Below are 13302 nucleotides of genomic sequence, written 5' to 3' on the forward strand. Positions count from 1 at the left end.
AAATTACATTTAAGTTGCGTCTCGTAATTATTCAACATGGTATGTAACGCGGTGACCATCAACGCCCGAAGTATCGCCGGCGCTATTCGAAATCATAGAAGTGGCGTAGCGTACCTTGGCGCGACTCAAAAATCTGTTGGGAGGGCCTTTTTTGTTTTTTATTTTAATAGGTGAACATCATTCAATGACTTCTCCTGACCCTTGGGTGTGGCGAGAGAGAAAGTCAGACTCTTACTGACTAAAAACAACCCCTAATTCTGCTTTGAGTTAGAGCCCCAGTAACTCGTTAGGTAAGCCAGATTCGGATCGGGCATCAGCCCTGCTGGGCCCCATCTGTGGTGGTCTGACTCATGGAGACGCGCCCGGAATGCGATGCGTCGTACGCACGAGTCTGGTTCTGGTCGGGCGGCGAGCTACCCTTGCTCGCCGATCACAGACTCGCATTTACTCCCAGAGTGTCTTCTGCGGCCTACGGTATAGAACTACTTAAGCAAATAATAAATACAGAATCAAGAAGAACATAGAATAAAAATATTAAAAGAAAACTTAGAAGAAAACATTGGTAGATTATTTTTTGCTCGTATGGTAGAAAATTGAATTTTGATGTAGTCGCAACTAATGCGGTCAGTGACTCACGCTTCTTTGACGTATATTTTTATTTTATTTTCAAATAATTCAGTATTATTCATGTAATATAATAATTAAGTTTAAAGTAATAGAGTTGTGTTTATATTATTATGTTTGTTTTATAAGATAAGAAGGTTACAAGCTTGAAGAAAAAGTGATTGTTGTGCGTGTTTATTTTACGTAAGGAACAAAACAAAAGGTTACGATGGCCGAAAAGGTAATTCGTCTGCATTTTATTCTCATTGCTATAGTTTCAGCTTCACACAAAGACTTAACATTGGTTTTAAATATCATAATTACTATCAACAATAGCTTCACAAGTTGTTACCTCAGAAGTTTAGCATTTGCACGACGACACCTGAGGTTTTTTCAGTATGACATGAAACCTCCTTGCAGCTGTTTGTATTAGTCAGACTAAAAAAAATACACCTGTCTTGTCTGTGAATGGGTCTTCAGTTTGGCATGTAACGCGAAATTTCAAGTTCATTTTAATTAAAGTAATTAATAAAAAAACATCTAATGCGATAAATTGCACGTGTATTATAAAATTTTTCGAAATTATGGTGAAATTTTGCATACTTAGACAGAGAAAGTTACAGTGGTTGCTTCAGGTAACAATAAATAATTATACCATAACACCAGTAGACAGCAAACCATCACCAAGAACTTTTGAAGTCACATATAGTATTTATTGACAACAAAACACAAAATAAAGTTTCCAATCTCAACAAAAGCTACTTATTTTGTAGAAAATTCAAGAAAATCCACTCCCAGAGGACCAACCAGCAGAGACAGTGGACAAACCTAAAGACATGGTACCAAAACCCGTCCCAGACAAGCCTGCCACCAGTGTACCAGTGCCAGTGGCCACAGCTCCGGAGGTGACACCTCGGCTGACCACTCCAGTGTTCTCAAAGACTTCTCCCAATGACCTGTACAGGAGACTGCTGCCCGCTATGCTGTTTGTCCTGACTTTTGTTACTGTTATGACTATGCTACTCATCTATATGGATACAGTTGGTATGTTTCTTTTCATTTGTTGTATAATCTACTTTAATTCTCATGCTGAGTGTGTTTTATGGGATGGGAATGTTTAGACATGATTGTTTTAATTTGAAAGGAGTTTTTATCATGAGAACTGGGTTGTGTAAAAAGTTTCTAAGCAGATTACTGTAAGCAATGATTAATATAACTGAAATTATTAAAAGTTAAAGCATTTTACCTATCATTGTAGTTGTATTTTTCCTTGTGGTATTCCTTAATAAGTTAGAAGTATATATGTGATAGTTAAGACATATCACGTTAACTCAAAATACGAGAGGGAGTTTCAGACCCTTTCTCGACTAAAAATTACCCTATCCTTATATCCAGCTTTTAAAACCAGAGCCCCAGTAACCTGCTAGGCAGTCCACAGCTCCGGGTCGTAAAAGTCGACCTAGGGACTACATGTTTCACAAAAACATTCTCTTAAACTCCTTCTAACTTTTTAATGTGCAATGAAAATCCAATTACCAAGCATGGAGATTATTCACATATCTGCCGCCGTGACTCAGCAGTATACGCTCATAAGGACTTCCCCGGTAAAGGGAAATGTCATAGTTCAGAAGTGGACAGTCACAGTCTTGATGATTATGATGATGAAACCTTATCTATCTCAAATGTCGTATAGCGCTGGGTGCCCAGAAGTTCCGCGCGAACATGTCGCGAGACTACGAGCTGGCGAACATAGCGCAGGGCTCCGCGGCGCTCGTGGCCTTCGTGCAGCAGCTGCACCTGGCGCCGCGCCACGCCACGCCGCCCTCGCACCCGCCGCCCGAACCCACGCCGCAGATCGAGGTCATGGACAGACTCTTTGGTGAAATTGTGAGTATCTTATATTTATTTCTATTGATAAGCTTTACACAAAATTCACACAAATCATAAGTAGATAAATGTAATACTGTAGCCATCCTCTGCCAATTGCATCTCTTTTGAGAGGATGGCAAATGTGCGACTGCCATGCAAAGTGTCTGGGATTCATATTTTATGTATATCATTTGTGGTCATAGTAACATCGCATTTAGAGGTCGATCAAAAGTATAATGTTACCGATTATTATAAATTCAAGAGAACATGATGAGACTGCACCTACTGGTTGGCGTATGACAATAGGAACGCGTCACATTCTACTTTGGAAACGGGAGTAACATTTTTTTTTTTCAAATAAGAGTGTTATATTTCAATATGTAACTAAATATATTAAGCTGTTTCATTTTAGAGTTCATGATGATATAAAACATTTCTATGAACTATACAAGTCAAGGAGTTATTTATGTATGACAGATTCAGCTTAGTCAATCCCATTGTAATAGGTTTGTAACTAACACTAAACGGACCAACTGAATGGATGTGTGTCATACAGTCATGCCTATTTCGATACATGTGTCATCTAAACGTGTTGGGATGGTGATACAGATGTTATATTTTGGGCATCCATTGTTTTATCCATATAGATAACATAACACTCATTTTACCATAAGTGGGTGCCAAGATGCACAGTTTAACACCCACTGATCTCCGGTTATTAACTCCATGCCTTTTATAATAAGGATTAGCTTTTTCGGCGCCATTCTAGATAGACTGGTGTAAAAATCGAACTAAACACTGAATTAAAAATAATCTCCAAAACATTTGAAAAACCCAGTTTAAAAAGTAGAAAGAGAGCCAGAGTCCAAGCAGAAATCTCTTGCTTAATTTCCAAAATCATTTTAAAATTTCAAAGACTTTATTGTACCTTGAGTAGTAGTTGCCTAATTATTGTGTAGGTATATAGTCAAATGTATGTGCTACTTGCTAGGCATGTAAATGTTTTAGTGTTTTATCGATTCGCTATTCTCACGCCATCGCGGCATCGCTACAGCTCCTTGACCTTTTAATTTGAGCGTGGCAACAGCTAAATAAAGTATTGTACTGATTTAGCATTTAGATAATAATTAATGTTTCGTAGCTGCTCAAATGTTGGTAATGTTTCTGTAAATGAGTTGTATGTATGTATGCTTATATGTATATTGGAGTGAGCCTTTGGATCCGTACGATAATGTTTGTTTATTCTTGTATGGGTTTCCAAAGTTTCACTCATTAGTACAAGAAGGAATAAGATAATGCTCGGTGGAAACTGATGAGGATAGAGTAGAATACATTTAATTTTGAGGCCACCCTTACTCTTGTATTCTCCTAATCGGACAGCAACGCTTTCTGATAAATCTGAATATTTTAACCAGCGATCTCCAATCTACCAGCTAAACATGAAGATTATGGTAAATATTGATCGACGATCACCTCGACGATTATGTAGCGGGACCATACTAAACCATGGATCTGAACTGTTATAGGCTGTGAACATGTCACACATGTTCGCGCTACACAGCTTACTGGCTTTTTTTGAGGGGGAAATCTATGACTTCTCCCGCCTTGGGTGAGGCGGGAGGGAGTGTCAAACTTTTACTGACTAAAAACCAACTGTTTCTTCTCCTGCTTTGATCCGTAGCCCCGGTAACCTGTTACGTTGTCCGCAACTCCGGACACAACTTACTGGCCAGTAAGTTAATTCAAGTGATAGCATTCAGTTGTTGTAATAAATAGTATGTATGTATGATTGCAGTACAACGGCACGTTCGTGGAGTTCCTGCCCCGCGGGCCGCGGTCGCAGACGTCGGAGTACCTGGAGCGCGCGCGCGGCTGGGACGGGCTGCTGGTGCGGGCGGCGGCGCGCGACTACCTCGCGCTGCGCGGCGCCGCCCGGGCGCTGCACGCCTGTCTCAGCCCCACTGCACATCCTAGGGAGGTGCGTTATTATACCACTACCGTTTTGTTATACTAGTGCTTGCTTTTAGCCTTTTCCCATTGAAGTTGGAGTCGGTAATCAGGCTTGGTTCAGCTAAATATCAATGTTAGGTAAGTTAGACCTACACGAAACGATTGCCCTCCGAATTCGGCTTTGGATACTATTTACCCGACTGCGCCAGAAGGAGAGTTATTAATTATTTATACAGTTATGTCTAGTGTTACGGGTTTCCAGGCTGGCATTAATCGCATACCATCAGGTGCTTCGTCTTCATCTACTTTAACCGGTATTACATAAATAATTGCCTGCTGAAAACGTATTTGGTTCTGAAGTAATATACGAACACAATTCATCAGCTTTTATAACATCAACAATGTGACTCTTATTGGAATTTACATTTATGAAAACGACTATTATGAAACGTTTTCCTTTTGAAATACGATTTGCAAAAAAGAACATTCCTACTCGTGTATCCATGAGTGGTCTATTATTCAGAAGCATTTATCTAATGTAATGCAGCGACGTTGTGTGACTCGTATGTCGCTACACAATGATATAACGACTTCCAACAAATTACACTTGTAGACTCCAGCTGTGTGTCATTCGTAATGAACTCTTATTAGGATATGTGTCACTCGTCAAAAGGTGTAAATTTGACACTTACTGTTTACAAAGAATAACTTGGGTAAGCATCAGCATCGCCCATACACATCTGCAACACTAGAGGAGTTACAAATACGTTGCGGATATGTTGCTGGAGTGGATTGGACCTCCAGTGACTTAATTCACTCTGGTTTTGTTGGAAGACCACATTAGATATCATTTTAGTCGAGCTCTCCCATTCGTGTCGAAGTATGACTGGCTTCCTATGTGCAGTTGAGGAGTTCAGATGGTAGTTATTTCAAGAAAAAAACTGACATGATGCTGAATGTTGGAAAATGCCTTCAGCAAAGCAATAGGTTGGGCTCGCTGTCATTGCAGCGGTAAGTCCCCTCTTTGAGGAGTGGCTAGAGAGGCGCTACGGTGTCCTCACCTACCGCCTGACGCAGGTGCTTACCAGACATGGGAGTTAAAGCAAAAAAACCAAAGCAATAGGTTAAAGATTGTTGTGAACATTGCAGGTGACGTACCAGGAGACGGAGCGGTCGGAGGCGGTGTTCCGTTCGCGCGTGCTGTGCCTGCCGCTGTACACGGTACTGCTGGCGGGCGACGCGGCCGCCGCGCAGCTGCTGCAGCTGGCCGGGGACAACGCGCTGCCCGCGCTCACGCATCTGCCCTTCCACGACCCGCGTCTGCATCTGCAGGTACACTGTCTTATTAAGTACTTGGCTGTGTTGCGGTCCGAAATTCCTCACTGATAGGAAAGATATCATTTATTTATAATTATACAATTGGGTAGTATCCTCGGTCAAAAATAAATTAATACAACTTTTCAATACAATAAAATATTCAAAAATAATCACAGTTTCATTTATAAATTAGATGAACTAATTTTAGCTAAATTTCTAGAAATAAGTCTGCTATTTAATGTCAAAAACTTATCACATCATAACGGAGTATTTCATACAAAGTTCATAGAAAATATCGTTTTTAACGTTTCGAAAAAAGTATTGAATTTGACTAGTAGGAAACTAGCCCTTTGAAATACTAATAATAACCTCACGTCTTTTATCCCCGAAGAACTAGGCAGAGGTGCACATTATGGCACTTAATGCCATTATACAATGTACACCCACTTTTCACCATTTGTGTTATAAGTCCCTTATAATAGGGGGTGAGCTTATTGCCATATACTGGGCACAGTTTCAGACTCCGTGCTACTACTGAGAAATTTTCGAAAACCGAAAACGGCCAGTAATACTTTGCCCAATCCGAGAATCGAACCCGAGACCTCTTGTGAAATTCTCTATAACATATAAATTTATTTGTTATTAATGGCTTTTAAGAAACTATTTAGTTTGGTATTATTGTATTTTAAAAACTTTTACCTGCTATAGTAGAATTTATAAAATAAACTTTGTTTTGAACATTCTTCCTCCATTCATACTCAATTTTCATAGCATATTTCAACTTCCGCAGATGATAGAAGTGGAATTCACAGACAATGCGATCCGTAACAAGACGACCCAGTTCCTGCTGTCCAAGAACTACACGGTGGCCGCCTCCTTCGACTCCAGCGTCATGTACGCACTCAACAACGCCACCATACACTGAGCGACGCTAGACGGCGCCGCTGACACTTCATACACCCCCCTTCTTTATTTCGTAAGTATTATTAGAAAGTGTTTGAGTTTTGTATTATATTACATCAGTTTAGAAACAAATTTATTGATGTTTTGTCATAAATGTATTATTTTTACAATCGATTCTGTTAGTGACTCAATCAAATGTTCAATTAATTTATCGTTATTGTTAATCGAATGTGTGGAATATTGTTCTCTCAATCAGATTTTAGTTTTCGTCGCGTTTAAGTGAAATTCGTGAATGTTGTATCAATTAAAAATTTGATGTTGATTGTTCCAAGTGTCAGTGGTGCCATCTATCGAGCGTCTCGTAATATGAGCACAAAATAACACAAAAAGAGATCTTAACTGTAATAATAATTTAATATTAATTTCGGTAACAGTGAAGGCGGAACGTTTTATTTTAAATATGTGATTTAATTTAGTATTAATTTTAAGTGATTTTAATTCAGTTCCGTGATTTCATGTTCAAGTTTATGTGGTTTTGATGTAGAAAACCATGTTACGTGGTCGAAATATTCAATAATTTTGGAAAAATAAGTTAAATTGTTAAACATTGGTATCTAGGGGTCTCGTTGTACATCGATTTTGGTTATTGTTTTAAGCAAAATCTTACATTTTTGAACCACATGATATTAATTGATTAAAGTTGTAAAACTTTTAGTTAAAGAGACTCCTGGTCAAAATGGATGATAGTTATATTACCAGTGAAAGTGCCTTAACACTTGGTTTACAATGCTGTTTACTCAATTTCGAACCTGCACTGTTTTACCTACACTCGTAGATTATGCTAGATACTAATTTGGCTATGGAGGAATGTGAATGTTGTGATTTATTGATACAAGTTGAAATGTTTCAGTAACTTGCGTTTTGTGGAATATTTACTGATCTCGTTAATTTTTTCATTGTCAGTATTAAGTGGTGATAACTGTTGTCTAGAATTCTTATTCAATGCATGTTGCTAAAAATAACACTAAATACAAGAATGTATAGTGTGTCTATTTATTTATTATGAATATTCTTTTAATGAGTATTATTTTTTCAATGTTTTGTCGTAATAAACATTTCAACTTGTGTCAACCATGCGAGCCAGAGGAAGTGTGTCGCACTGACAATAATAAAGACTAATAGAGCTAAAATTATTGATTCCCAGCTACTACATAGTGTATACTAATAATCGTTAATTTTACAATTATTGTATCAAACCCCATGGCGCGGGATATAAGGCAATGTCTACAGAATTTTAACACGTTTGCAAGCGAAATCATAGTATAAAATTAATTGTATTTTGTATACAATGTAATAAATCAATAAATTATATAAAATCAAGTATTATAATGTATAATGGTTGTTGAGATTGTGTAGACAATTGCTAGAAATAAATGTTTGCGTAAGATACTGAAAGGTTTGTGCTGTAAGGTTGTAATGAAGGTAGCTTGGTACGCAGCGTTACGCTCTCCACACCGCGAAGTAGATAGAATATACAATTTAAATGTCATTTGACTTATTTACTTACGTATGTATTACTACTAACAGTAGCAAAAAAGCTAATGGTCTGCCTGATGATAAGCAGTCCGGAGCCTAAGTACACTTGCAATACAAAAAGTAACACGTAAAAAGTAACTTGACTAGTCTCAAGACATTCTAGGGGCTCATATTCATGAATAACATTGCGCGACACACAAGCGAACGAGCTTCATAAGCTAGTATGTTTATACAAATATTCTTCAAGGTTTGACAACAAAACATACATAAGTACACTACAGTAAGTAAATAAGTCAACGTGACAATTTTTTACTCACAAATACTGAGCGCTTAGATAATGTTCTCAAATGATTTCACTGCCATTCGATATTCGTGTTTGTGCGTATTTTACTGCGTCCTACAATTCCATCCAGCGTAGTTTTATTTTATCTATTATTGTATTCTTAGCTATAATTTATATACAAGTAATTATTATGATTGCCTCAATTTTGATCTGATTTTTATTAAGCTGCACCATGCCTAATGTCGTAATAATTTCTCAATGTTTGTATTGTACCTGTGTTATGTCTCAAACGGTAATGTTGTAAATTATAATGGAAATAAATAATTCAATGTTTGTATTGCATGTTAGTCGCGAAGTGGTGCAGTACTACACTATAATATTTATTTATAATTGCAATGTATGTATGTTCGTAATTTTATAATGATTGTAATTCGGCAATGATTTATAAGTCATTCCATGTTTCTATTTAAATTCCATTTTTTAATTTTAATTATTAATAAGACTGAATAATATCGAATATTTTTTTAAATCTCAATGATCGTAAAGTATTTATTTTCCGAGTGATTCACAAGTATCACTTCAATGAAATGAAGTAATGATTCATTAATTGTATTAATTTTAGCGATATAATTATAATTATGTTAATTTTAAGTATATTTTTGTTTAGGCTTAGTTTAAATGCGCTCAATTTTCCACGAATAAATTTTAATGGCTTTAATTATTATGTTGTTTTTCTTTTTTCCAATATCCCATCGTTACAAGATTCCATAATGGATATCACAAACGTCGTCAAAGTTGTAATTATAATAAAATAGAGGGCATCATTCTTAACAGGGAAAAAATTAAGGTAATGTTATTGTTTTTTGTAGGAAACTAAACGTTGCCCCACACTAGGATTTTCTCCTGTGTCTTGGGTGTGTTTACAAACATACAAGTTCACTTACGTAATATGACACCCAGACCCGAAGAACAACGAACCCGCTACACGCCGTTACTTTTATATTTGTTAATATGATTAGTTTTTGTTTTACTTGTTTACCTTTTCATAGCATCTCTTTTGTCATTCAATAATGTTGTTTTGTTTACCCATTTCCTACTCGCTTTTTATACGTCTCTATGTTATGAACTGCTGCCTCAAATACTTTCATAACTTTTTTCTGGAATAGGAGGCAAGCAAGCAGTCGGTTCACCTGATGGTAAGCGATCAGCGCGACCCATAGACACTCGCAACACCAGAGGAGTCAAAGGTGCGTTGCCGGCCTTTTAAAAAGGAATACGTTTTTTTCTTGAAGGTTAGAAGGTCGTATCGGTTCAGAAATACCGCCGACGACAGCTCATTCCACAGTTTTGCTGTGCGAGGCAGAAAGTTTCGTGAGAAACATACAGTTGTGGCTTGCCAACCATCTATATGATGGGGATAGAAGTGCTATCAATGGCAAAAAAGACAAACAATTCCTAAGAGCACTCCCCGTGGTATAGGCGATAGAAAATTCACAACGAAGCTACATCTCTACGCATTGCCAAAGTATCAAGTCGGTTTGAAATTTTCTGACACTCAATAATCCGAACCGCACGCCGCTTAACGCGGTCCAGAGGATGAAGCCTGCGCCTTATATAGAAGCAGGCGATGGGCTGGAGTGAAATACTGCCTCGATCTGTTGAGCACACCAAGCTTTAGCTCGAAATGTTGATACCAAGTACTCCAATACCGGTTGAGGCAGTCAAAGGGTACATAAACTTCTCAGCTAAAATACGTTCTGTTTACCAAAATTAATAACGAACAGAAAGTCGACCCATGATTTGCAGCTATTCCACTAACGTTGGGTTTTTATGTTTTTGGTAGCAAATTGATATAGGTATAGTAGATATATTTTTGAATGTTATTTTTCGGTTGCTATAATGGGACGCCTGGTAGACCTGTTAGCTACAAATAAAACAATCCGATTAATAATTAAGTTTTATTCAATACATTTCATCAACATAGACAATCCTTCCGTGATCCTACCATGTCGCAACATCCGCCGCCGGCCGCAACAGCCGTTACATAAACTAGAACATAACTTGTTATAGTGCGGGCTGGTCTCTTACACTCGGTGACACTCCCAGGTGGGGTTACTATTAAATAAAATCAATTTCTCAATAATAAACGTACTATTACACAAAATAAAATATTTAATTAACCATAATAATTGTGCGAATAATCGTAATAATGACACTCAACACATAATTATACATTTTAAAATAAACATTCTAAATTAATATATTTTTTTAAACTAATAAAATTCGTTTTTATCGATTAACTACGAACAAATGATTTAAACAATAATTATTGCTTCATAAATCTCCACAAGTATGATGTAACCAATGGAAGAACTACGAAATTAGGGAATATTTACATACATCGCGCGCGACATATTGACAACATCACAAATTACTAGCTCATCAAGATCTTAAAAGTAGCATTAGTACATTATTGAAAAATCACATACGTTTTCCCTTAATTTATGACGAGCCAAACAGTCGCAGCGATATAACTATAATACAATGCTCGATAGAAACACCAAACAACATAATTTTATACTGAAACTTCGCACCAAAATTACTGCAGCACTCGTTTGTAAACAAATCTTTTTGATATCTATCTCATGTTCTTAAAGTTCAACTTAATACATTTTATAATTCTCGTTTATTTTGAATAATCACAATAACTGTTTACTTTTGATAGATCTTTTTACTAATTAAATTAAAACATACTCCTAAAACATGAGACAATCAAATAGTGATATAAGTCTGATATAATGCGTCCCGCTCTACGATCCGGTGAACATAAATTTAGTTGTTTTGGTCCCAAACATGATTTATATCTGCTGACGCATTTGTGATCATTAAAATATAAACTATAATAAATTATAATTAAATACGTTTCGTTTGAAACACTCGCCTGCTAATAACTTGTGATGTACCTCACATGACAGTTTGCAGAGTGCTAGTATATTTACATTATATTACTGCGCGAGTGTTACAAACATATTATAACATTTAGCTGCCCCAACACAACGTTTTTATAAAACGGAATGAATTAAATGCATAGATACAAAGTCAGTGCTGTGAAATAAAGTTTTTTAAAATGATATTACATACCAATAATAATAGAATTTAAGTACAAACGACAATGAAGGATATAATTATATAATTAGACTTGTAAACTCCTACCAGTATACAAATTCATTCCACATTTCAACCTCTTCCGTTTACGTACCGTTTTACTGTTGCTCGCAATGCGGGTGTCACAGTATCTGGTCTTACAAGGGAACTACTATTGAAGGTCTAATTTTGTGTCTTACGAATAACCTCACGAGTCAATACTCTACAAGAGTTAAAAATATAAATGTGTAGTAATGTCATTCAGTAACTGTTGTGATTAAAATCTTGAGCACGATTTACACCTAAGGTTCTTTCAAGTAATGTACACTCTGTAAAGTTTGTATTCTTTCCCATTACCTATCAGATACCTTCGCCCACACTCCGAGCACTCGCAACGATACATAGTACGTACATAATGACTATAATACAATATATAATTAATTATTGTAACACTTACATCGAAACACTGTAACACTAAGGTTTGACACTACACATTGCTACTCCAAGCGGGTATAAAAAATATTCTATCGTCGGGTGTCTGGTACCCAGGTACACTACAACCCGCTCTCGTGTTCACTGCGGCGATAACTTTACTCGATATTGTTCAGAACATGTTGCACTAATGTTGATCTTTCAGTGGTAAAGATAACTCCTCACAATGCCTTATATATTGGTGTACATAACTATTGCTTGATACAAGGCAATTCCTTAATAAATTCAGAGGGAATAGTAACATTTGTTTTAGATAACCCGTAAACTAGTTTCATATTGTATGTTAACTGTATTTTGCAGTAAATAAGAAGTTGCCTCGCCTCAAGCGATAGTTCCCCAAATAACTATGTAATAAGTTCGTCTATCTACTTGTAATCAGTGAGCGGAATACTTAGCTAATATAAAACTGAGCCTTCGTACAGATAATTCCTTAGAACGCGGCAGTTACTGCAAATATCATACGACAAGCAAATAATAGGGATCTCCAACATAAATAAATAGAATATTTAAAAGAATTTTCTAATTTTATTAACTTAAATAGAAATAAAATGGAAGGAATGTAGAGTGAGCATTTAGATTACAACGGCCCATGATAGCTTAATGAATATAACAACTATAAACAATATAATTTCAAATAAACATAATACTTTAATAGCAAAAGTTCGAATTAATATTTTTCGGAAAGACAATTCCGGTCAAATAGTATTAATGGCATCACGTTTCATGCTTGCAAACTGAATATTGTATGAAACAAATATTGAACGTAGACAGTAGGAAAGCAAAAGATTAGACAGAACAGTGGCACTGTCGGGCTCGTGGTGTCGCGGTACTAGCAGTACCAGTAGTACCGGTACTTGATATGCCACGGTACTTGTCACACGCACACCGCTACAGACGAGTACACACAAGGATCTACTCACATTTATGTCGCAGCGACGCGAACATTAGTAGGGAGCCCTAAGTACCGTACTCTCTAAGCAAACATTATAACATCAAGAAGTCAGCAAATCCTCAAGTAACGCGTGTCTACCGACACAGATAATATCAGGCGATATACATTGATATGTACTCATGTACATGCGTGGGCCTCGCCAAATCCTTTATAATATCAAATTCGTATAAAAATTGTTTTTATTTCACTTTTGCTTTTAATTTCCGAAACCCACTTCGATAGGTACTTCCTAGTTTTGGAGCAATGGTATGCT

At 36.7% G+C, this 13302-nt stretch overlaps 1 protein-coding gene across 2 annotated transcripts; it reads left to right on the forward strand.

Annotated features, from left to right (window-relative positions):
* The first annotated feature begins 601 nt into the window (after positions 1–601).
* On the forward strand, positions 602–9182 carry LOC118270407 (protein Star). 2 transcript variants are annotated; one of them, XM_035585982.2, is made up of 6 exons: positions 602–844; positions 1377–1647; positions 2297–2490; positions 4268–4450; positions 5572–5754; positions 6530–9182. In XM_035585982.2, the coding sequence occupies exons 1-6, from the start codon at positions 833–835 to the stop codon at positions 6662–6664; spliced, it is 978 nt and encodes a 325-aa protein (XP_035441875.2). In that variant the 5' UTR covers positions 602–832; the 3' UTR covers positions 6665–9182. The 2 variants fall into 2 exon arrangements, with proteins under 2 accessions (XP_035441875.2, XP_035441874.2); XM_035585981.2 differs by lacking the exon at positions 602–844 and adding an exon at positions 1002–1238.
* Positions 9183–13302: the final 4120 nt, after the last annotated feature.

Source organism: Spodoptera frugiperda, chromosome 13 (genome assembly GCF_023101765.2).
Source record: "Spodoptera frugiperda isolate SF20-4 chromosome 13, AGI-APGP_CSIRO_Sfru_2.0, whole genome shotgun sequence".
NCBI lineage: Eukaryota > Metazoa > Arthropoda > Insecta > Lepidoptera > Noctuidae > Spodoptera > Spodoptera frugiperda.